Genomic DNA, 25576 nt, shown 5'->3' with positions numbered 1-25576 from the left:
TATTTAGAAAAGACTCCCTGATGTGATGGAGTTAGGTTCTGAAATAAAATACATCTAGTTTGAAGAACCTCAATAAATCCTTATTTTGACATACTAACCACTGGCAGAGAAGTGAATGCCAAGGAAATAAAGAACAGCAAGTAAATTACTACTGAAAACAGGAACATTACATATATTGCTGCTTTTGCAATTCCTGGTTCAAATTCACAACTGGGTTTTTTTTGTTTTCTTCTTAACTAGAAAGGGAAATCCTTGAAACTTTTATTCAGATCTATGAAGGGCAGGAGACACACTCCAAGCCAAAGAGTTTATCACTTACTGTATCAGGCAAAACACAAACTAATCTCACTAATAACCAGACAGATTTATTCCTCATTTACACAGTTAAGTAGGAAGCAGTGGACTGTGTGTTGAAAAAAGGAACTTTCTTTGAAGGTGCTTTCCAATTATACCTTTTTTTTCTTTAAAATAACTAAAAATTATTACTTGCTTTATCATGGCTGTCAGACAGGAACATTCACTGTGACACACGAACACACATATATGTATGTGTGAAGAATAATTTGCACACCTGGGAGAATTTATAGTATACATATTTATAGTTCTGCCATAACCCCAGCAACAGTGATTATTCACCTAACACAATTTTTTTTTTAACCTTCAACCTTTAAGTTTCCACCACACTGAAAATTCATCACGGTGGGATGAATTTGACTTCTGTGAAACCTGCCAGCTTCACACAATACACTTCCTCAAGTGCACCCAACACTTAAAGTCTAAAATAACTTAGGTGCAATTAGACACAAAACTTCATTAGCTGCAGGTGCAGCTCAGGCTTCCAGAGCTCCTGGCAGTCTCATCATTATGAGTCACCCTTCAGTGCATTAGCTCTAAATGAGCCAGATGTGTTGAAATATTTAAGTCCTTATTTAAACCCCGGGGATTTTAGAGATATTCTTCCACTTACAATGCATTTGCATGTCTTTCTAAAGAGATACTGAGTTATGTACACATGTTGAAGGCACGTAAGTTTCTACAAAACGCCTTAAAACAGAGTCAGGTTTTCATTAAATCTGTATGTTTTCTTTCTGGATAATATACTAAAATTAAACACAAAGTATTTTGTCTATCTAATTTAGTTGAAATTAATTGGTAAGAATTTTCTCATTACAAAGTTTATGGGTACATTGAGCTTTGGAATAAATAAAAATGTGATACACTTAACTAAAAATTCAGTTATTTCACTCCATTTGAGCCACACAAAAAAACCCCAAAACTTCTAAAAAATTTCCTAAATATTACAAAAATCAGTGCACCTCAAAATATTACTGATATTAAATGACAAACCTAAGGTGCCTTCAAATGGTAGTGCTATTCCAGTTACCCACCCATACTGCTCTTTGAGCACATAAATATATGCAGTGTTTTCCACTCATGCAGCTCTATCCCATTTACTAATTACAGTAAGATGAGTTGGAATTAGTTGAACAAAAGCCATCACTTCACTCAGTTTCAGATGACTAATCTAACAAGCCAAAGTAAAACTAGGTATCAGCAGATGCAGAGCAGAACCTAGGAAAGCAAAGGATATTTACTGTGTAAGTCCATGGCTTTTCTAGGAATGTAGATTATCAGTGCCACTATAAGGCAACTGTACTAACAAACTGGGCTTGTGCTTTTTCACTGGTACAGCATCATACTGTTAAGACAGTCAGCTGTTTCAATGCTTTAATGCTTTCAAATGCTTTAATACTGTGATTAATTGGTAACTATATATTACTGCTATATTATGTTTTATATATATTACTTACTGTTTAACAACCCTTGAAATAATGCTATTCTGGATTTGGTCAGATGCATGTTCTCTGAACTCGTGGTCAATAACTTATCCACAGCCATGTTGGGCTTTCTTTGTAATTCTAGATGCCAATTTAAGTTCTGTTTACTTACCAAAGTAAACTCTATCAAACTATTATGACATCTACTGTATTCACACTTCTAAGAAAATATTCAAGATGTTGATGAAAAAGCTTGATACGTTTAAAATATAACCTCACTACAAAATACAGTCTATTGGGTTTTCAGCTGGTTCTTCTAAACACATTAGGCCTTTCAGCAGGAAGCATTTCCTCTGGTTACTAAGTGGGTATCTCCAACATCAAAGACTTTTAGCAGAAGTTAATGTCAGATGTATTTAAAAGTGAAGGTACATCTTCCATGATGCTCAACATTTTCAGAGATACTTCCTTGACAAAAACATCTTTTAAAAGCTACATTAATATAGTAGAGGGCAAATGCACATTTCTTGATGGCATGGATATCAAGGGTTTTATTTAAGCAGTATTCAGGAAGGGAGGAGGGTGGTGGTTTTATATATACTGCAATTTAATAATTGTAAATACACCTTCAGGTTCTGAAATTTAAGCAAGGACTCCAGAAAATTAACTGTAGTCTAAGGCTTCATTGTAATTATATGCACATTATATATACCAGTGGAGTAGGACTGTAACTATGTGATTTTCAACAGAATTGACTGCTGATATGAGTTTTCCTTATGGTATCAAAAATATAATGAAGCATTACCCAATGAATGTTTACCAGATAATATACACATATTGCATACACACAGAGACACATTATCTCAAAGTGAATTTTGAAAATATTCCGGATCTGATTTAATATAGATATTTCAGTACTGCATAAAAATACCTCATCAGCAAGACACCACTGTCTCCAAGGCTTATTCCCCTCTGCAAACACAAACTCTAGTCTGCTTTTAAACAAATGCTCTGTGCTGATTCCCTTGATCCGTGGACCTTCTGTGAAACAATGCTAAAGGAAAAGAAACCAGCCAATCAGACCAAAACTAAACATGCAAGCTGGGATTTTTGCTTCTCTGCAGAACAGGTAGCTGAACTTAAAGTACATCAGAAAGGAAATCTTCCTGGGAAGCCTGTGTTAAGTGAAGCAAATCCAGCAACACTCAAAAGGTGAAGCATGTTGATGCTTAGCAGTGAATTCTATAGAACTTTACATGTCAGTTGTTAAATTCTATACACTAACAATTTCAGCTCACATATGCCATGGCCATACTTTCCCAACAGCTTTTGCTGACCCCTATTTAAGTATCCTTTCAGAAGATCAGCTATTATGCTGACAAATTGTTGAGTTCAACAAAAATAGGTATTTTCACCTTCCTCTTTTGTCTGAGTCTCTACATGTTTCAACATCCATGAAAAGAATCTACAGGAACAACTTTTATGAGACAGTCTCAGAACTTTGTTTTCATTCAGGTTACAGAGGCTGAATTTCTGCCTGAATCAGCTGAAAAATGAAAGGTAATTTATCATCTGCTTTCAATCTGGAAACTAATGGAATCAGTTCTTCTGGTGAAGAAGGTTAACCAAGTTCTTCTATACTATTCCCTTCATCCTATATAGGAAGATTTTAAACCTTATCATTTTGGGTGAACGAGGTGCTAACATAATTTTACACAGAAAATTAGTTTTGTAAGCAGATTTGCATTTTAAGCACCATCTGCTCTCTTATATGACCTCTGGCTTTAAACTGAAACACTTCTTAAGATTGCACTGTTACAGTGAAATATTCTAACAAAATACAACTTTAATTTTTTACTTAATTAAAAGCAAAATCACACTTTGCAGAACTCTTCTTTCAATAAAATATGAAATTTTAAGTAATTTTCTAGGAAGGTAACAATGTCCAAACATACTTGAAAACCTCACAGGTGAAGCAGACACAAGATTATAATACAAATTCATTCAAGAATTTGTGCCTGTGGAGCTTGAGGTAAGCTACATCATAAAAATCCCACCATAGAAACTAAAAAAAGATTAATATAAACTAAATATAAATTAGTGAAATTAAATATAAGTTGATTCATTTCATTATATACAAGAAATTTTATTTCCTTATACTTTCTAGTACCACAATAAAAAAATAAAACATGAAAGTACAGAAGGAACCATCATAATCCTAAAAATCAAAGTCTGATGCAATTCAAAACAGGGACTAAGCAAGAAAGTAAACTTTTATCACTAACTGGACAGTGTCTCTAACCAAGCCTGCTAGGGAAAAGCTTGTTTAAATATTTGTGCTTCTTCAAGGGCCAAAGTCCTATCACTATGGGATGGGACTTTGTCACATGAAGGACATCTATTTTCATTTGCCTTTCTCCCATCATGCACCCTGCAATATGATAAGAAATCCCATTCACGCTGCCATTTCCACAGAAGTACTGCCACGTTGCATTGAAAGAGAACTTTGTAGCAAAGGGAAAATGAAGAAAGGAAAAGATTTCTCACTGGGTCCCAGGAGGACTTGCACTGTAGCAAGTCACCAGCTCTGACTCAGAATGCCACCTGACTGCCCAGGCAGGTGGGATAGCCAACAAATAACAATTCTTTTGTTAGCCAGAATTTTTTTTTTTTTTCCTAAGTGAAAATTCTACCAAAAATATTTTCAGCGGTGTGGTAATGACATTTTTCATACTGGATGTTTAAAGAACAAACTAAGGCCAAGCAACTGCTCTGCCTGAACCCTTAAAATAACAGTGCAGCAGAAGTGACTTTGAGAGTGCCTACAGCCTGTACCATCTGCAAGCCTCCCTAAAATACTTTTTCTTTAGAAATAAAGGTAAAAGATTAGATAGGAATTTTATTTCTTAGATCAGCTAGAATCTATCTGGATTCTGATCATCCAAAAGCAAAAAGTACTGGCTTCTCTCAGAAGGAGTATAACTACAAATGCAGAGAGAGTGTATTTTAGATAATCTTCCAGGCAAGTCATGAACTTCCGGAGTTGTAAAACACTCTCCATACCACTGAGGAGTTTAGTAAGGAAATCTTAACGTACTGGTAAGAATTTTTTTGCCACAACACAAAAACTGACTTGCTTGTATTTCTCAATTCAGTACTCCCTCACCTAGCATATATTATCCCCCTCTGATTTTGGTGACTATACATCTACTGGTCTTGAGCATCCAGAAGAAAGGAAGACGGTACAGAGAAATAAGCACCTCCAAATTAATCATCCTTATGAGGCACTGAATTTCAAGTAAAAGAAAATAATAAAACATTACTAAGCATGGAAAAGAAAAATAAAGAAGTATTTTTCAGCTACCAGAAAACATTTCTGATTGCACTTATTTTTTTTTAACACAGAAATAACAACACTAGGTGCAATTTCCATAGGTCCTGAACAGTCTTGCTCCTCCTCCTATGAACCCAAACAGAAGACTTACTAACTTCAGAGCTGCCAAAGCAGACTTTGCAAAATCCTACTGACAAATCATTTTATTATTGAACAAAAAAATGAAGCTGTCACAAAAATGATCAATCATAGAATTTCAACAATCCTTCAGGACAACTATTTTATATTACCCCTCTCAAACCACTGAAGAGATCTGACTTCCTAAAGCAATCCTTGGACTGGTATCAAAATTGCCTTGTTGATTGAACTATGCATACATGAAAGCAAAATTAGAACAAAAAAGATTTTCTGAAAACCACTATCAGAGAAAACATTTTTTTCACATCCATTTAACACAAACTTGTCACAAGAGCATAATTGCAAACAAAAATGTAATTTACCTATAACTACATCATGGCCATCAACCAGGCCTGCAGAGAACAGTTCCTGAGAAACGCCATCTGCTGTGTCTGTCCAAAAGGTGAAAGGAATAAGTGTAAGAGCCCACAAAAACAACAAGAAGTATCAGTCATCCAATGCAATTTATCAAAAAATGTATTTTAATTCCATCCAAAACACCCATGGAGGCAGGATTTAATTCCTTTAATTAGGAGGAAAAAAGATAATTATCTTATCAGCGTCTGCACAGCAAATCGCACAAGGTAATGACTTGATTCATTGCAAATCCCCTACAGACCTCTCCTGGCCACCAGCATTTCTCCTCTGTTATCTAGCTGCATACTTGTACACATTTTACAAGTTCAGTATTTTCACAACCAAGAAAATAAATAAAGCTTTAGTGTGGTTTTCACTGTTTTCTTTATGCCCTCCATTGTTCTGCATATCTAGACAGAGACATGCTGAATATGCTTTCTTGTTTGTTACAAGTGGGGTAAAGGAGTTATATGAACAGTCATTATTTTGAGATCTAGGTTTTAAATAGCTTTTAAGTATTATGACTCAGGAAATTCAAAGCTTTGGACTGATTTTCTACTAACTGCTGTACCTGAGTGGGTTAATTCCTAAGTCCCTGTGACTAGTACTTTCCCTGGATAAAGACCTTAGAAGGCTTAGATGTAAGTAGGTAGGAACAAGCCTAAATTCTATCTAGGTCTCAACTGTAATGTGGCCCCAACACCAAACATCCTAACGGAGCTCATGCTTTGAGGCAGTTACATGAAGCTGCATCATTTCCTCAAGAAACACAGAGGTGAAAAGCAAGGTAGCTGAGCCAGATGTGGTTTCCGGAGGTGAGAAACACAGCTGCCTTCTGGCTGCCTCAGTGACTGACTACAGAACAGTCCTGGTACATCCTCTTATTGTTTGAGCAAGTAAGAATACTCAAATGGCTTATGTAACTGCTTCCCAACCAACTCTTTTGGCAAACCAAGATGTTCTGCTCCCAGTTAAGTAACAGGCCTCTTTTGTTATTACTCATTGCCAAAATCAACGAGAAGGGCAGGTAGATGACACAGAATATATCCATGCACAGAACTACTGCACATCAAAGATACTATGATTTACTGTGAAAGAAATACCTCTTCCAATCTGGATTTATTTTTAGGTGAAAGCTCTTTGAAGACTATTCTAAATAAAGTGAATACTGACTTCTAAAGAATATGAAATAGGTTCATAGTTCAAAGGGCTGCAATTTACCAAGGACGATAGCTTATTACTCAAAATATTAGCCTTCTGTGCATTTTATCCCAGTAATACTTGGTTTTCTTCAAACAAAGGCAACTGTACAAGTCCTTACAACTCTTAGCACTGGAAAGCCTACAGTTCTACAAGTATGCAGTAGAGTTTAAAATTTCAGTACCAGAATTTCTTTCTGGTGATAATACTAAAGCTAGAGATACAGCTCAACTTTCAGTTGAAGACAGCATTTGAGAAATGGTGTGCATTTTATATTCGTTAATAGACCTTCTTTTATTATAAAAGGGAAAGCAACTAAAATATTACCACCATCACCACACACACCTTTATGGCTACTGTATTCTATTTCCTACGATGTTTTCCAAATGTGAAAATGGAAATATTTCTAGGCAAGATCTTATATACCATATAGATCATTTCAATAAGACATGAAATCGATAAAAGTATACTGTGAATAAAGTCTTCTAATGTATGTATTATGCAACCTTGTCACTAGAATTTACATGCATTTGCAATTCTTACTCCACTGAGGTTCAATATAAAGCTCTGCACAGTAGGAAACATTCCAGAGAGGCAGTCTGCATTAACCATAAGCAGTAATCCATTTCTGAAATACCTTTTTAAGCAGTAAGAGAATAATTCAGTTACAGGAGCCTTACCTCTGCCTGGAGTAAACTCAAACCGTATGTCATTAAGTTCTTTCCTGGAGTTCCTGAAAAACAGTCAGTGCATACATTAAAATGTAATGAAGAACAGAACAACTATTCAGTTCCTACATCCAAAGAATACATCTGGCATTGAAAACCACATTTTTGTAGCGCGTATTTCCTTGAAAATACTGCTCTCCCAAAGCACCCAGACTGGAAAGACTGCATTGCATTTTCATGGCAGTATTTTGGGGAAACTAGCAGAAAAATATGCTTGAGTTGAAAATGCGTACGGTAACATAAAGGAAAAAATTAAGTCCTCTGATAGTTTCATCTTCAAAAGACACTCTGCCTATTGACTGTAATAGTTCAACACAGTTTGAGTCATGTGTACCTTTTCCTCCAAGAGCAACAGAAGATTCACTTGGACTTAAAGCTCCCTATCTGAGCTAACATTTATACAAAGATGTTTAAGAGACAAAGTATCCAGCAAATGTTAGCTGCTGAAAAGCAGCGGTGATGCACAGTTGATGCCTGAAGTGGCCACCTAAAAACAGAGACTAGACAAAAATAAGGGAATAAAGGCAGGTATTTATTTGAAGGGCCTTCAAAGGTTCACCCTGGGGAGTCCAGAGGCTACTGCCAGGATGGACCCCAAGATGGACCGCAGGTCATGAGTTCTTCACACTTTTATGTTTGGTTCATTTGCATAGCAGGGTTAATTCTCCAAGTAAAGCTTCAATTAATGATGTAATTTCCCCAAGCTTGCCCCCCCTTTAGAGGCTTTTGGTTTATACTTTTGGGGCCTAGGATGGTCTGAGTGTCCTCGGAGAGGAGGCCTGGAGAGGCTTTGTTATGTGTAACCAGCACGAGAGAGCAGAAATTAACAGGCTACAAGGAACTTCAGAGTTACACACTAGGCAGTACAGGATTTGAAAAATACGAAAGTTAAAACCTAAGGCATCAAGTGTTTATAAAACCATCTCAAAATGAGTAAATTCTTTCACTGACCACCCTTGTCTCATCAGTGCGGTTCTACCTACACATAAAATGAACAGTAAAATGTTAAATCCCAAGGTTTCCTGTCTTCCTGGTTGCCACAAAGAGTGTTTTAACCAGTTCAGTGTGTGACACAGTCATAAGGGAGTTAATACCAATATTAAAGAATTCCTTTAGAGCCTCATACTGTGCCCCAAGCCTCCATTCCTCGCATGTTTACAGCTTCAGGTTTAGTTAATAATTTCTACCATCAACAAAGCATTAGCCTCTGCAAAACAGACGTCCATCTCATTTTTGGAAATGGCAAGTCAACTGAGCACAGGGAGGAACCTAATTGCCTTAGCCTGCTCTTTTTCTAATGAATAGCTCAATCCACTTGAAATGCTAATAGCAACAGAATTTTGCAGTTCATTATTCTTCTTCTCAGCAAGGAAACTGTATGCAAGCTCATATTTCAGCATACCAGGCCATGAAGTCTTGCTGTGGGAAAACTAAATCCAATAGGCAGGCATATTCAGCTGTGACTTACAGCTGTTATTGCTTGCTAAGTACTTCTAAGAATATTATAGAGCCAAAACCAGCAACATGCAGAAACACAAAACCCAAAATGATTGGCAACACAGACAACAGCAAGATAGCAAACCCTGAAAAATGAGTATGCCACATGCAGTGCTTTAAATGAAAAGTACTCACTCACTGAATCTACTAAATGCTTCAAAGCTGAAGGAGTTTTGGGTTCCCAAAATTCTACTCTAAATAAAGAACTATAGGAATTTAAGATCACTAACACAAAGCTGCAAATAATGAAGCTAGCCAGGTACAGATTTACAAGGCTCATTTACTTCTGCTGTAGAAGTCTGCTGCCATTACATGGAATATTGCACTGTCTATTTTTGTTCAACAGAGAATTAGTATGAACCTCAGTCTTTCCCCCTTTCTCTCTGTCCTAGAAAAACATGGATAGCTTTCTGTTAAAACAAACAATAACAACAAAAAAGAATAATATTAAAAAAAAATCAACTTAAGACCCATCTCCAAGTTCCCTTTTGACAAAAACTTGTTTTCCAAGAAAAAAGGAAAAATGCACAGAAATGTAGCATTATTCTTAAATAAGAAATGTCCTGACTGAATGTGAGATGAAATTCAAATATTCATTTCCGGCACATGCTTTGGAAGAAACAAATCAAGCGAATAAAAACTTTCGCACCTTTGCAGAGGTAAACAAAGTAAGACCCAGATGATCTTTAAGGTCCCTTCCAACCCAAACCATTCTGATTCTGTGACCAAGAAACCTAATACATTAGGTTCCCCAATGATATCTTTCCACAGACCTCCCATAAGTAGAACATCTACCATATAAAAAGGCACTAAGTAATTACAAACTCTTATGAAAATTACCAGCTTTTCACAGCTCTATGAAAGATGAGCTGCTCCTGATACACTCTTTCCTCCAGCTGGCTGCACACAGGGTGTATGTTACTTTGTCTCCAAATTCCAAACTATCCCAAATAAAAAGTTAAGAAGTCAAATCAGTTTATTTTAGTCAAGGTGAAAATTCAATAAAGTTTGATATGTACTCAGCAATCCAACTTTGCTATTGAGAATTGTTACACTGAACTATTTTGAACTTAGGATACTGCTGCTTTCTCTATAATGGTATACAACTATTCAGGAAAGCAAAACAATGGCAGTTTGGCAAGATTAATTTGCTAGAAGCCTGTAAGTGCTTTTGCTTCTTATTCCATTACCTTCCAGACATTTATTGATTTCCATAAATTATGTATCCCATTATATAATCCACCAAATAGAAGATGCACTTGAGTTCTCCCCTAAAAGCTCCTCATGCTCTTTTCCAGCCTTTAGACACTTTTCTGGTTCTAGTTAATGTCACTGTAGCTGCAAATTAGTTTGCTAGTTCCCTTGGTGACAACCGTTTGGATTTGTTGATTTATTTGTAAACAGAGTTTCCAAGCAGCGTTTCATTTGTTCCTTTTTTTTTTTACTTACATCCATTACACTCTTATCATGCAGCAGCACACAAACTTTATTTCTGCTATCTAGAAATAGGATTGGAAGAAAGGCACTTAGTATCTTTGTGATTAATAATTTTATCTTCTTCATCATTTCTTAATGGTTCCTATTTTCTCAAATGCGTTTGTGAAGAAGTTATTTCTATTTTAAAATGCCAACTCAGACCTCTTCACCATTTCTTATAATACCTCTTATGTGCTTCTAGCTCCGTGCCATTACAGACTAATATACCTTGATTATCATGGATAAAACCAGCCCATCCCTCATCTCTTTTTAGAAGTAGTAAATTTTAAGTACTTTTGTGCATTTTATTACACTGAAAGTTGCTTTTCATTATGCACTCACCTCCAAAGGGAAGAATTCCAAATGTTTGAGTAAGGATGACACCAAAGCACACCATGCTAAGACATTCTGGCAGCCATCTTTCTGGCAAAGTAATTTCAGAATCTAGAACTTCTCACTTTGTGAAAGCATGTTCTGCAACTCATCATAATTATTTTGTTTACATCAGGACCACCTGATGTGCACACCAAGACTGCTAGGTCTGATTTTCAAGGGAATAATGCTTCCTCAAGGAACTCGAAAAAGCACAAGGGCCACCCGCTTAGCCCCCCACCTACAAACTTTGGCAATCCTGTCATTAGGATGTAAGAGGAAGATATTTGTTTTGAAGGAAGTTATTTGCAAAACAATGCTAATATTTACCAAAATCAGGATTGGAGAATAAAAAATTATGCAGCTGTTCAGATTGACATGGTTGTACTGACAAAATCATAAGACATGAAAGAGATTCCAGGCATTCACACTTAAAAATAAAGCCTTCAAATAATTACCTAATGATAGCATAATTCCTGCTACAGTCAATTATCTGTGTTCCACATGACTGACAAAAGATCTGTGTTGTTGAATTAAAAGAGAAAATTGTTTGTGTAATGATACAACTGTAAATTAGAGCCATTAAATGTCATTATTTCTTTTATCCTTAAAAGCAGAATGTCCGTCATGTAAGTGCAATTCAAGAAATGAGATATCTTGGAATTAAACTTTAGGACTAAATCATGCTGGCATACTTTGATTATGTATCAGGCAGTAGATTTCCATTTTTTTTTATTACCTTTTTTACCCTCACAAATTTATCCACCATTTCTTATGCAGAGTTATCTAAAACATCAGCTTCTATTTCTGTCTTGGGGTGACTTATTTGGTGTACTTATTTAGTGTAGTGGTTTGGCCCAAAATACTCATTACTGCTTATCTTCCGTGAGATAAGAATTAGGAGAAACGCAAAGCAGGCACAAAACTTGAAAGAATATAAAGAAGTTTATTAACAGACTTAAAAGAAAAAAAAATTGTACCACACCTTCAGAACTCTTCTCCTCCCCCCACCTTTCTCCCTTCTCCCACTGAAAATGTAAAAAGACAACCCTTGAGATGTTCAGTCTGTTTACCACTTCCATAATAACCTTGTTCAATCCATTTAGGAAGAGGAGTCTCTCTTGTCCATGCTATGAAAACATTATCACAACGAGACAGCCGCCCAGGTTGGTTCTCTGCTCGCATGTGAGTCCCTTCCCCCCTGACTTGCAGCTTTTCCCACAACTGCTTTCGAGGGTCCACTCGAAGTTTTTTGGGGTACAATTTTAACGTTGAGCCGTTCAGAAATAAAAGTTCTCTTTACCCAGCTCTGGGAACATTTAATCTCTAAGAACTGAGGTTTTCTCCTTTCCCATTTGGAGCAAAAGTCCTCATCGCTTCCACCTCTCCCTGTTAAAACTTCTCATCAAATTACAGCTGCATCAGCATCTGCCTATCTCAGCACAGGTGCTTTTGCTCACAAGTACAAGTTGAACACTCCACCCCCCCATGCCTTCATGAAATTACAATGGGTACTCTGATATATCATAGCTTTACAACAGAATTTCAGCTTTAAGCATCTCCTCTTTCTCCTCCCTCAGGTTTTCAGCTCTTCACAGCACTAAAAGGGTTAATCTCACCTCGGCCTTGCAGCTGGAATTTTGTTCATCACTGTTGGTCACATGACCTCTGCTGGACAGCAGCAGAATCTTGGCCGCACTGGAGAGGGGGAGCTGCCCATCTGCCCACAGCAGGGCTGTGGTGGGTTCCGCAGGTGGAACAGGGCCCATCGGCTCCAGGATGGCCGTGGCCCGGCCTGGCCTGGCCCGAGCAGGGCCTGGGCTGGGCCCGCTGGCCCCCGCCCGGGGCCCACAGCCACCTGTCCCAGCACGGGAAGTGAGACAGAGCAAGTCTGCCTCAGGGTTTCTATTCTTAAGTGTGCATCACAGAGGCGGTCACAACTTTTAGTGGCTTAAAGAATTGTCCATATTCAAACTGGCCAGCTGATAGGTTCTGTCAGGTCACAGGGGAGCTGTAAGCACCCCTTTCCAAGAACATCACTTACAGGACTATGCTTGGCTAACCCATGACAATTTCACACAAGCTTCAGCATCTTCCAGAGCCCTCAGGGACAGTCTGTACTCCTGGACGAGATGCATCCTACCATAGCTAAGTAACTGTATATTGTTCCTTCCCAATGTAAGAAAAATATTCTCAGACAAGGTAAACCAAAAGAAGTGCATGTGTGCATGTGTGTAAGAACACTTTTTGTCTCTGAATTGCTTGCCTCATTTTCAGACTTCAGCTACTCAGTCATCACATGTGGTTTCCAAAGACTGATGTATGGAGCTAATTGTCCAGGAATACAGGTACTGACAGAATGTTAACCACCACAGCTGACTCATTAGTGGAAGAGACAACAGCAGAATGCAGAATATCTATTCTTTTCTAGAACCAGAAATAAGCTCATCTTTAACCAAAACAGTAGGACTTTATTATGAAAAGCACCGTAACAGTGGTGCCACATGGCACCTTTTATCAGTCAGCCTTTCCCCTCCTCATACTCCTAATAAGTCCCATTCCCACCAGGACAGAATTTTCCCCACCACCAGGGGCTAATGACACTGGCCAAGTCTAAGTCAGTGTGCTTTAACAAAACACACACACACATCACAATTATCTCACTTACATAAAATTTCAGCCCCACAGATGCTCCTACCATCTAAAATTTGAGTTGCATTGAAACTACCATGGAAGCAAACTAAGTTAGAATGGAAAAAACAGGGCAGCATAGCCTAAGGAGCAAGGGCAAGCAGTCTGGCATTTGCAGTATCTCACTGCAGTTGTTGTTGTAATTAAAACCACAGAAAAATTCACATTACTTGTTTATTCAGACTGCAGAGAAAGCAGAAGTTCACATCAACATGAAGTGGAATAATCAGAGTTGTAGGTGGGTTGTACATCCTAGAGCTGTACTCATCCAATTTTCATCTACATCTCTGGGGCAAGATCTTCGTGCATACAACAAAAGAAAAATAATTGAGGGGGGGAAAGTGCAGAAGACTGGGGCTTGCAGGTTTGTTTAAAAAAAATTTTACTCACATTTTTTTTCTTGCTGGAAAAAATGCTGGAGAGACAAATGTTATTTGGCCTCACCAAATGTCACTCAAATTCAAAAGGTCATCTGCCTTCTCTCAATAACGTGTCACCCATTTTTTCCTTCCACTTGCTTAAGGCAGAAAGCACAAGATAAACACAGCTCCCCATGTAGCCTTGTTTTCATAGTGTTAGCTTATTTCACAAGTGTTGTATTTTTTATTAAAAGCAGAATTTTAAGTATTAAATACCTGTACTGATCATCTGTAGTATCTGTTTCTTATCTCGGTTTTGATTAATTAAAACTTTATTTCAACTTTATTTACAGAACATAGTTAATAGACTCACAACAGTGAAATACAAACTGACACTTTATTTTCAATATTATAAAGAGAATGAGGGAATAAAATTTTAGAAAGTAAACATATCCATTCACCCCATATTCAAGGTTTAACCAGGTTTCATTTTTCTATACATTTATGCTCCCTGCCTTACAATTTTCTTATGCTTCAGCTGTGGTAATTTAGCTATTGATCTAGGACAGAGCAAGTGAGAATCCTCTCCTACCTCAACAGAAATCACAGCTCACTTCTTTCCTGCCCCTGCCTCCTTTTTTTTTTCCTTGACTTCTGAAGTCATGGTACTATGCACACAGATGAACCAAAGGAGGAATAAGAGGAAGTCTGTTTATTAATGTAATTTTGTGAATCAGAACTTGAAGGCTCCTGTGAGATCATATAAACACAACAGAACAGAGCATTTGTAAAGAAGCATTAGCCTCCTGAGGATTCGCCACATGCTTATGTAAACCCCTTTTTTTTTAACACTTTCATGCTCAGTTGTCATTTACTAATCAATATCCAGGCTTCTCCATTACAAATTACCATACTATCAAGAGCAGATCATGCCTGTTCAGCACTGTGGAGATGGTTCTTCTCAACTTACTTTTAATTACTTCAGGTCAATTCTAAATTAAATGAAAAGGCATCGCTGCTAACTTTTGGTAAGAGCAAAAGAGATGTTTGAATTCTCTTCTACTTCCAGATTGCCACCAAGAAGAATGGGACTAAAATCTCCCTCTGTATTAATAAAATGTGGTCCCAAAATAAACAGTTATTTGAAGTCCATTAAAACCTTACCATTTACTTCAGTGGTAAATAAAAAAATTTCTGGAAAAACTCCATGCATGAGTTTACAACCTAGCCCCCTTTATATATATTACTGGAAGAAGGAAATATGTTTAGTATACGATGTTTCAAGATCAAGGTATAGGACTCAGCAGCTAAATACACAAAAAAATGCTCACATGATTAAATGCTTTCTTGTCAATTGCCTTGATGACTACTATTTAGTCATCACATGATCTTGGCTAAAAAGCAGATCCCTGAGATGATGCAAACACTTGTTAACCAGTACACATCAAGAAGTAACAGCAACACTAACAGCAAAGCACAGCCATATGATGCTTTCAAGAGTGGAAAACAGCCAGTGTCAAAATGAAACACTGTCATTTGGCTGTTAAGCTGCTGGAATGAGATAGCAGCTACCTGTTAAAGATTTACTATCTGTATGGCACTTACCACACAGAAAAGGCAAGTGTACATTAAAAAATCAGCCACCAAGGGAATTGTTATGGTCACAATCAGATCAGCCAGGAACACTGTCCAAGGCAGCTGACAGCTCCTCCCTCAGGAAAGGTCCTTACAGCACTTCTATCCATAGCTAATAGGTCCAAATTGCTTAAGGCTCAAAAGAAACTAGGGTGCTTTCAGTCTAGTAGAAATGGATGGGGATAGGAAACTGAAACTAAGAAAATGTGTGACAGAAGAAACACAAGAGAACTGATACGCACAAGTCTGCAAAACTATGTTTAACATTTTAAAAGTGACATACATAAGTCCTTTCTCTCAATCCACTGGTTTACAGCCCCAAGTCTACATATCATGACAAAGAAGTGTTAGAACTAGAGACATTTTAGATATATCTATATCCAAATATGCTTCTTCTCTTTTTCTGCAGTTGCTGATGCCAGAGGCTAAATCAGAACATTAAAAGCCCTTCAATTTTTTGACTTGCTATGTTCGTTTCCAGCTAAGTCAAGCAGCAAATTCTGAAACAATATTTTTTGCCTCAGTTATCAGTGACTCATTTCACTGCACAGACAGTGAAAAGCAGTATTCACTTGCATCATCTTTTTTGAGGTTCACACTTCCTACATGCTCTCATGCATCAGCAGGTGGGAATAACTTTGGGGAAGAGCTATCAAGATTTTTTGCAGCAGAGATGGCATTATTGATCATAAGTTTTTTCCTCTGAAATTATTCCTGAAGTAGCATAGAAGTTTTTTTAAGAGCAGTGGTAAAGATTTAACTTCTGAAAAGCATCAGTTTTTAACAAGTACTTGAAATACAAGGAAGGGCAGTACACAGTTATACTTAGAATTTATTAATGTGGTAAAATCTCAATGCTTGGTAGAAACCAGAAGTGATCTAAAACAGTCTTTTCCCTAGAAAGAACTGGAATTAAGTACAGATAACATCAGTAATGTTAAAAAATAATCACCTGGAAGTATTCTGAGAGAGAATTTCATAACAGAGAGGACAACATGCACATGATTTGATCACTTTGTTAAACATTACAGCGCATAGTGGTTATAGTTGCCTTTCTGGATTTGCCTATAATTTAACTTATCCACTCCGAGTGTATCTCTGAAAGATCTCTGTATTTCTTGGTACCAAATATTATTGATCAGTGCACAGTTTAAGGAAGTCAAACCTGTATTAGCTGCATGGCTGAAGTGGTACACCATCTGCCTGACTGATAAGAAATACCAGAGCAACTCAGAGATTAAGCACGCAAAGCTTTGCTTTGTATGCTTCTGCATGCCTGGTGCACAAGAAGAGGGATTATAACCTGTTATTCCAGTGAAAAATTCTTCAAGTAAAGCGCTGAAAAATAGCCACAATGCTTGAAGCAAAATTTCAGTTCCTTAAATCAGAAAGCGTGAAAGGCCAATCATTGCCAGGAGGCTGAGGGTGTTTCAGAATAGAGCCCTACAAAAGTGATTTTATTTATGAAAACAAGACAAAAGACTTACAACAAGTTCTACAGGTATATGGAGTTTTTATATAGAACCTTTTAAGTCCCCAGTGCACAAAACAGGCTTTGAGGGGAAGGCACAGAGAAACTTTTTACTTTATCCAAATCGAAGAAAATTTTATACATGTTGAATCAGAAACTCCCTGGATGGGTGCATCCTTTTAATGCCACTGGCTCAGACTTTTACAGTCCTGATGACCTATCAGTATATTACCATCAGAACCAAAGGAGACTTGTAGGTAAACCAGAAAGACATCTGAGCCACCATAAAAATGATAACAACCTGCATATCATCCATCTAAAAGTCATGGATCCTGACTAGCTTAACAAAAAGAGTGGGAGGCATGGAAAGAAGTCTAAGCTTTGTTGTAAAATCTTCAAAGGTTTCATCTGGTTATCCTGCCAAACTTGATCTTTCCAGCAAATCAGCTTCACCAGCAAAGCCTGCTCCTATGTTAAATCCTTGTCACGCCTGTATCCCAGTGCACCTCCTGTGGCCGTCCACTGGACACACTAGAGGAGCAGTGACAAATGCCTTGTGGGGCAAAACAGAATAAATAAAATGAGTTCAGTTAAAATTTTGCCTTCCCCTCAAAACTATCAGAAGTCACAAACAAACCAACCAAAACCTGGCTGCTTTACAGCGACCCAGTACAGTCCCAGAACACGCCTACCAGTGGAAAGACAGAGAACCACACCACTAAGTGGGAACAGAAAAAATTGTTTCAAATGGTTCCAGCCCTGCCCAATGTACAGCACCACATTCACAGGCATCTCTAGAGCAGATGGATGAAGATGGAAGATGTAGAGGGATTCCTCGTGGAACAGGGGCATATGATACCCCAGGACAGTCTGGGCACCCCAGGGCTGCTGCAGAAGCACCCCTGAAGGGGCCTCAGGCTGCAGATAGGCCAGAAAGACACCTGGCTGCAGGCAGCCTTGAACAGCCTTGGGAAAAGCTACACGCTGGTCGGCTCCCCCGCTGCTTAGAGGCTGTCCCGTGGGAATAGGGCGTGAAGCTTTGTAAAGTAGATAAAAGTGAGTGTAAGTAAACAATAAAGGGAGCACGATGCTCAAATCGTATCGGTGTTCGTATCGTGACTCCAGCCGGCTCCCCTGCACTCGGAACCCGGAATCCCCCCCCGCTAAAGGAAGAGTGTGGTCTCTCAAGGTAAAAGAAGTGTTTTAAAAAGTATTAGAAAAATGTCTAATTAGAATGGAATTTTGAATTATCAAAATGCAAACCCTATTACAGTCGACAAGTAATGTACATGCCATTAATAATACAAATAAAATTACTTTTAATACTGAGGTCAATTCAAGCTTTAAATTGTTTCCTTTAACATAAAGAAGGTTGGGGGTGGTACTTAGGCTTCATTGTTATTTTTTGTTTCTCCTCCTTTTTTTTTCTTTTGTACATAGTACAATAAAATTTCAGAATGGAATAAAAAGCTCTAGCCATTTTAAAATTTCAGTATCAGCAACATCCCCAAATGCAATTCCTGCATAATTTACAACCACAGCTGTGCAGGTTAAAAGCCTAATTCCTTTTCATCTAAATATTTAGACATGCTAATCTTCATAACCTAAATTTAATAAGCAAAAAAAATATATTGATTCCTTAGCTCAATAATTATAAATTTTACATACAAGAATTGTTTTGATAAACAAATATACCATTTCTTTATTAAAGAAGTGATGGTATAGCAATTGCATACAGGATAATCTAGGTCATAATTAAAATAAGTTTTTCAAATTTTACTTTATTTTCAATAAAAACACAGCAAGGCATAAAAACATGCTTAAGTAGTGAATAATAAATACATAATTTATCATTTTTAAAAAGCAAGCTTTGAAGGAAATAATAGATGTAAAAACAAAAGGCAGGATTAGAATCAATAGTTTAATCAAGGGTTCTGGCTTATTGATTTCAGTCATGATTTAATCATGGTTATACAGGCTATTTAAATGAAATCTCCATGCTGTGAAAATAAAATTCAGTTCAGTAGCCACATCCCACACCTCCCTGATTCCCAGGACAAACCCTTAGAGGTGATGGCAAAATAAAGCTCAATACTGTAATTACAGGTACATTTATTTCAAGAATCCTACAAATGGTTTTGTTCATGATGTTTTTTACTGGATCAATTCCCAGACTACAGAGAAGTTTTGTTACTTTACAGCAGTAAATCTACTCCACAGCTGGGAGTTTGTTTGTGGATTTTGTCATTAAATATACTTGATAAAAGAAGCCACTATAATAGCAAAAATGTTGAGAAATACCTATTCTTGGTGAAAGATACACACCAGCCCCACTTCTTACAAAAGAGACTGAAATGATGGAAGTTTTTGCTTAAGAAAACAAAACTAGAAGGATAAAAAAATAGTAATAATAATAAAAAAATTCATTGAGAACTTTGACTTATGGTACTAAGCCAATTATCAAACTCATCCTGCTCCTAGCCAGAACAGATTTTGGGGTTAGCTTGTTTATAGTTTTTAAAGGTTTATTCCTATAAATGCAAGCCTCAAACTTACGTACAAACTTAAGCTCTAATAGGTACCTCCAGCCAAGTACATTTTTCCTATGATTTACATGTAATTAATTTTGTAAGAAAGAGGTCAAAAAACCAGGCCAGTACAAAAGCAGGAAGATCAGCACTTGAGCTCCTGCTCAGACTAGTGAGCAATACCTCATCATCTGTGTTCTGGTACACACAGGAAATCACATTTGACTCAAGTCCTAACAACTCCCCTGCTGCAGTGCTGAACAGGCAACCACCTGCTACCAGCTACTCCTTGGACTCGTGTGTGCCCAGATCCCCAGAAGGTGTATTTCTCATCAAATGCCACACAGTTTCCAGCTACATTAGCAGAAGAAATGTTTTCTATGAAATACACACACAAACATTTGTATGTAAATAACAGAGTGACATTACAGGCAATTCTGCTTTAGCATTTTCTCTACACTTCATTTAAAATAAGCAAAACCAGAAATATTCCATTTGCCAGTAAAACATTTCCATCTTCCCCTTTTATTCTTCCATAGGCTTAATTCATCTAGTGTGCAGGAACTGTATTAATTTAGATCCTGGGACATTCCAAATTACTGTCAATAAATTATCTTCCTGTCACAAGAGTTAATTTAACCATCTTAGATTGCTTCAGATAATTTGCAATTCTTAACTATTAACCATTAATAAGTCTCCTACTTTAACATGAAATATCTCTGTTATTAATCCAAGTAGTCAAATCCTCTAATACTGACTTTCCTAAATCTGTAACGGCAACAGTTTGGTGGTTAGATTGGAAACTTCAAATCAAGGGTGGTAATTCCTCCCCATTTCCTTTCCCTGGTGCTGTGAACAGTCTTGTTGGAGGACTAAATCACAGACAATTGCCTTCAGCTCCTCTTTGCAGAGCTCCTGCCAGGGTCTGCTGCCAAGACACGCGGTGTGCACAGCCTTACCGGAAAAAATGTGGATTACAGATTTCATTCCTCCCTACTCTCAAATACCACTTCCTCCTGAGGCTGAGGATACAGAAGTATCAGCACCTCAATGTAACAATCGCTCTGTCTGGGTCAGAGTTACATGCTGTGGCACTAGATCAAGCCAGTGAGAACCAGTATTTTCAATTCACCGCAAAATTCAAGGACAGTCTCTTAACTACGCTTGAGCTTTAAAACACTAATGGCCTGTATTAAGCATTTAATACTAGAGCCTTTCAAGAGCTTTGCATGGAATTACCTAAAACATACTGCTGATAATTTCCCTTCTGGGGCAATGTACTCTAAGACACAATAGTGCAAAAGATAGAAAATAAATTGGAAATTGCTGTCTCCAGCTGATGAAGTAACCCTGACAGTAGAGAATTTTTTAACAAGTTAGTTCACACTGAGAAAACTATGAAAACAGAAAGGTATTAAATACAAGTTAAGGACAGATGAATCAGTTAGTCTGGATGGTTTTCAACTTGAGTAAGGGAGTTAAATACCACCACTTGTATAAAGAGTACCATGGGATTCTTTAAAGATTATTTCAGACTGTGAGTTGTGCTTCTGATCCACAACAAGGCATTTGCAGTAACAGAGGATGGTGTTAATTTAGCACTGAATTACTGAGTGAGTCCAAGACTGCTCTGATTGGGAAAAAAAATAACAGAACCTGACTATCCAGGTGAAGAATTACTTAAATGTAATTGTTTCTTCTGCCAGAATTCCTCCTTTGTGCAAGTAATTTTTAATTTTTATGGGTACTATCAACCTTGTTCTGGAACATACTGCTAGGAAAAAAAGCAATCATCTGAAATGTGATGGGCTGTCATAGTGTAGCCTCACTGTAGAAGAGGAAAAAAGAGCAAAGCAGAGGAGCACTTTCTTCCTGCCCAGCCCCCACCACCTCTTGTTACTTTTTAAGGTTGCCCATCTCTCTACCTTTTGCCATGTCCCAAATCCCCAGGCACTACTCTTTAAACCTTATGGTCCCTACTCATGAGCCTCATATTAAGTTGTTTCTGCCCAAAAAGCTCTAAATGTTCGCATCAACTTCCGTGACAAAGTCTCAACAGTGCAGAGGGTCAACAGTGAAGAGGAAGTACAACTCCAACAGTGCTATCAAAGGTACCTTGCTAAAGACAATATATATAGTCAGACAGTGGCTGCCCTGAGCTTTGGTGAATGTTCCATAACCAAAATAACTCTTGCCTTTACATTTAAAGAAATTCTGAATACTAGCTCTGAATCTACACTGCTGAGCAGAGAGAGCTTGTAGACCTCATGGTCAAATAAGCCCTTCGCAAAGTGCCAACCAAAAGAAAAGTGCGGTACCTAGTGCAGCCCACAGCCCCACCCTCCCCGCAAACACACACACAGAGCTCAGGTGCCAGCTCTGACCCTACTCACATGCTCAGGCTGCCATCAGAAGCAAAGCCTGTGCAAAGATTTCTAACCCTGCCCACCTCCTACCACTGAGACAGGACATAGCCAGAGCTTACATTGGACAGAGGTTGGCACCATAGAGCATTCCTCCCTCAAAAGCAGGACAGTTAAATTAACCAAACTCTACAAATTACACATCAGATTTTTGTTTTTTTCAAGACACTGCCAACAGTGTTCACAGGCTCCAGAGTGTATCTGCTTTTCAAGACTATTTTTTTCTGTTTAAAGGAAAGTTTCTGATTCCTAAAACTGAAATTCTTGTTTCTTCCCCCTCTACCAATAATCACCTAAACGTTCAAAAGAAATTAATCTAGTTACTACAGCTTTGCTTCTAGGGAGTGGGAATCTTTTCCACCCGGGAATTAAAGAGTATCCTTAAAAAGAACAAAAGTTCATTGTGGAAATGGAAACTCAAGTCTCCCAGGATCAGTCCTCCTTCACTCCTGGCTTAAAAGCTGCAGAAAACTGAAAGGACAATCACAGATGTTTCACTATACTTGCAGGTCTAAAATGTCTGCCCTCTGAATATGCCAACACTGCAAATAACTGAGTAGAAGCTAATCACTCTCTGGGTTTCATGATAATTTATAAATACCCAAAGCACCTCGCTGGTACATCCACATAGCAGTACAAATTGGTCTGTTTGTAAATGGTTTCAGCTACCTGTCAGCAGAAAGATGAAAAAGAATATTGATAGCATAACTGGGCAGTTATGTAAATTGGACAACTAAAATGATCCCAAATAATCTCTAAGTCTTCCCTATCCCCACAACAAAATTCATTAATCCTCCCTTCTGTAAATAACCTTCGGCAGCCATGCAATTTTTTTGCAGCTGTCTCTAGAAAAGTAGTCAAAGAAAAGGGAAGAAAACAGATTTTGAAAGTTGGCACTCATTCTGTGTAATTGGTTTTTTTTCTGATTTACTAACACTTGAAACCAGGACACTGACAATTTTTGATGTTACTGTTTTAAAGCTATTTGTTATGCATAAATCTGCTATTTGTTTCTAACATACTGGTTGTAATTTTCTAATTATTTCTGACTTCTTAGCTTTTTATTAGCATAAATAATATTTAACTTTTCTCCATAGCAATAATTAGGAATTTATAACCCCTTATAGATATCCTGTCAACACAAACTGGATGTAAGCAAGTCTTAAAGTGAGTGGTAGTAAGTTTTTTAAGAAAAAACATTAAAAAGCTATCATACACATAAAAAGCTATGAAAGTTTCATATGAAAAAATAGTTTTATCCAAGAACTAGACTGTATAATTAAGCAATTCAAATCTTAGTTAGAAACTGATTTTAATTAAAGGTAATCTGACTCATTTTAACTAAGTAAAAATTTAAGTCCGACAACATATTTGTACCCATTTTCTAAAATGCCCATCACTTCTCCATACTGGCTGATCAAACTTGCCAGTGAAAAACATTTTAAGTAGGCAACTCGTAATACAGCTATGGTTTATTTCTGTCAGAGGCTGACTGCTGAAGTGTGAAAGAAACTCATTAAAAACTTCTCACTGTGATTCTACATTATAAGGAAAAAAAAAGAAAGAAAATACTTAATGAAGGGTACACTTCGCCTGAAGACACATTCATATTCTGCTTTTCATTTTATACTATTTCAGTAAACAAAAGACAGCTATTACTCTCAGAAACACTATTCATACTGGCCATACTGGGAGATTATGCACTTCAACACTGACTCTATGTTAATATTATGAAAGTAATGACGGAAATCAAGATAATACAGCTAAATAAATAGAAGGATCTCTTACCTTAATCTTAAGACAAGATTCACCGCACATGGAACTTCACTATATTCCTCACTAACAGCAGGCTGAGACTATTAGAGGAAAAAGCAAAAAGTCTTGTAAAGGATGCCAAAGGAAAAAAAAAAATCACAAAAAACTTTCCATGCTAACAGTCTGAAGTTAGCACAGAATATTTAACACATTCTCTAACTCTCAGGAACCCTTTAAACACTTTCAGTACACAGTCTAAAATACAGCTGATACCAGTAAAACTCCCATATTTCAATTACAGACAAACAAGTAATAAATAAGGCCTGCATTAGAGCACTGAGTGTAAGAGCTTATAATCCACCTTGCATCGAAGCAACAATTACCTATTAAATAATATGCACACAGAGAGAATTCCAAACTGCTACTCACATTATTTTTGTGTAACAGTTTTGGTTGTTAAGGAAGTCATCCATCTACCCATATTCAAGGAACTAGCAGCGTATCATAGCAGGTATCACAGCTCAGAGGATGTCTTTCACAGAGAAAAATCAGGAACACTGATAATCTTTCACATTACCACTCCTCCCTCACACTGCAATATCCTCCCCAGCTCACAACTAAAATCTGTATGAAGCCTCAAGCAAAAGTGTATTCTACATACAGAATGCACCAGGCTCCTCTACCCTACTATGATTTCATACCCAACTTGGCATATTGTCACCACTCACAGAACAGCCTGTTCCGAGGTTACAAAGGGTTCAAAAGCCCTCCCAAAATAAAGACTTGCATCACAAATTTCATTTGACATTTCATTTTTTTCAACAGTTTTCCATATCAAAGCTATTAAAAAGTTACACAAGATCCGTATTTTATATTCTGTGTTTTCAGCAAACATTAATGAATATTTGGAAAATTATTTTTCACAATCACTAAAATAAGAGAAGGATTTTTTCTGCTTCAATTAAATTCCTTGCATTCACATAAGCTACTTTATACTATATTATTTCTGCATCTTCAACAGACATGTTATGTCAGTGTATAGGAATGTGCATCCCAAAGACCCAAGAGGCACACACCAACAGTGACAAGATGCACTAGTCTTACTTCCAAGTCATCTTCTAGAGCATTTCAGATAAAAATCAACAGAAGACTTCAAGCAGAGGATTTTTTCTCCTTCATAAATTAAGCAACTTTTTTTATTATGAGTTACCTATATAAACTGAGGCACAAGCAGTAGAACTCTCAACATCTAAGACAGAAAGACTGTGTGGTAAAAGCCTTTCCTTGTACCCAACTTACATAAGGTAGCTCAGATGCTGAAGAACTGTGTAAATTAGGTCTGCAATGGAGAGACTGGGGTCATCAGAGGAGCTAACAGGACCAAATCCAGCAGGAAGCTGCTAGGCTTTTAGAAGATTTCTCTGACACCAACGAAAATCTGAGAATCTAAAACTACAGGTGAAGTGGCAAGGGTCACCCACCCAAAGAAAAGACATTTTTAAAGACCATTTAGTCTGTAAGCCATAATCCTATTAAACAATTGTTTATAGCAGTGATGCTTCCCACACTCAGCACAGGGCCATGAAATTATATATAGTATTTTATTCTTCTGAATTAAATCTAATATGCTTCAGTACTGAACTATTTTAATGTGTATGGAAGGAAATATTTTAATTATAAGCTACGTGTCATGATACAGATCCTAAGAAGAAAAAATTATTTGGAGATGTTCTGGCTACTCCAATGCAGCCTGCATTACCCTGACAGACAGCAATTAGTGTGATCCAGTTATGAA

At 37.4% G+C, this 25576-nt stretch overlaps 1 protein-coding gene across 5 annotated transcripts in view; it reads right to left on the bottom strand.

The window, feature by feature from the left end:
* The window catches only part of STK39 (serine/threonine kinase 39), a 90973-nt gene that overhangs the window by 13006 nt on the left and 52391 nt on the right, over positions 1–25576 (bottom strand). For 4 of the 5 annotated variants that reach the window (XM_032114427.1, XM_032114425.1, XM_032114429.1 and 1 more), the window contains 3 exons: positions 23815–23882; positions 7527–7579; positions 5613–5681 (listed from right to left, as the gene is read on the bottom strand). In XM_032114427.1, coding sequence (XP_031970318.1) covers positions 5613–5681; positions 7527–7579; positions 23815–23882 — 190 coding nt within the window. The remainder of the gene's footprint in view (positions 1–5612; positions 5682–7526; positions 7580–23814; positions 23883–25576) is intronic. The other variant, XM_032114426.1, reaches the window with a different exon arrangement.

The sequence above is a fragment of the Corvus moneduloides genome, chromosome 7 (genome assembly GCF_009650955.1).
Source record: "Corvus moneduloides isolate bCorMon1 chromosome 7, bCorMon1.pri, whole genome shotgun sequence".
NCBI classification, from domain to species: Eukaryota; Metazoa; Chordata; class Aves; order Passeriformes; family Corvidae; genus Corvus; species Corvus moneduloides.
Note: the sequence above shows the minus strand (reverse complement) of the source record. Positions and strands in the feature narration are given on the sequence as shown.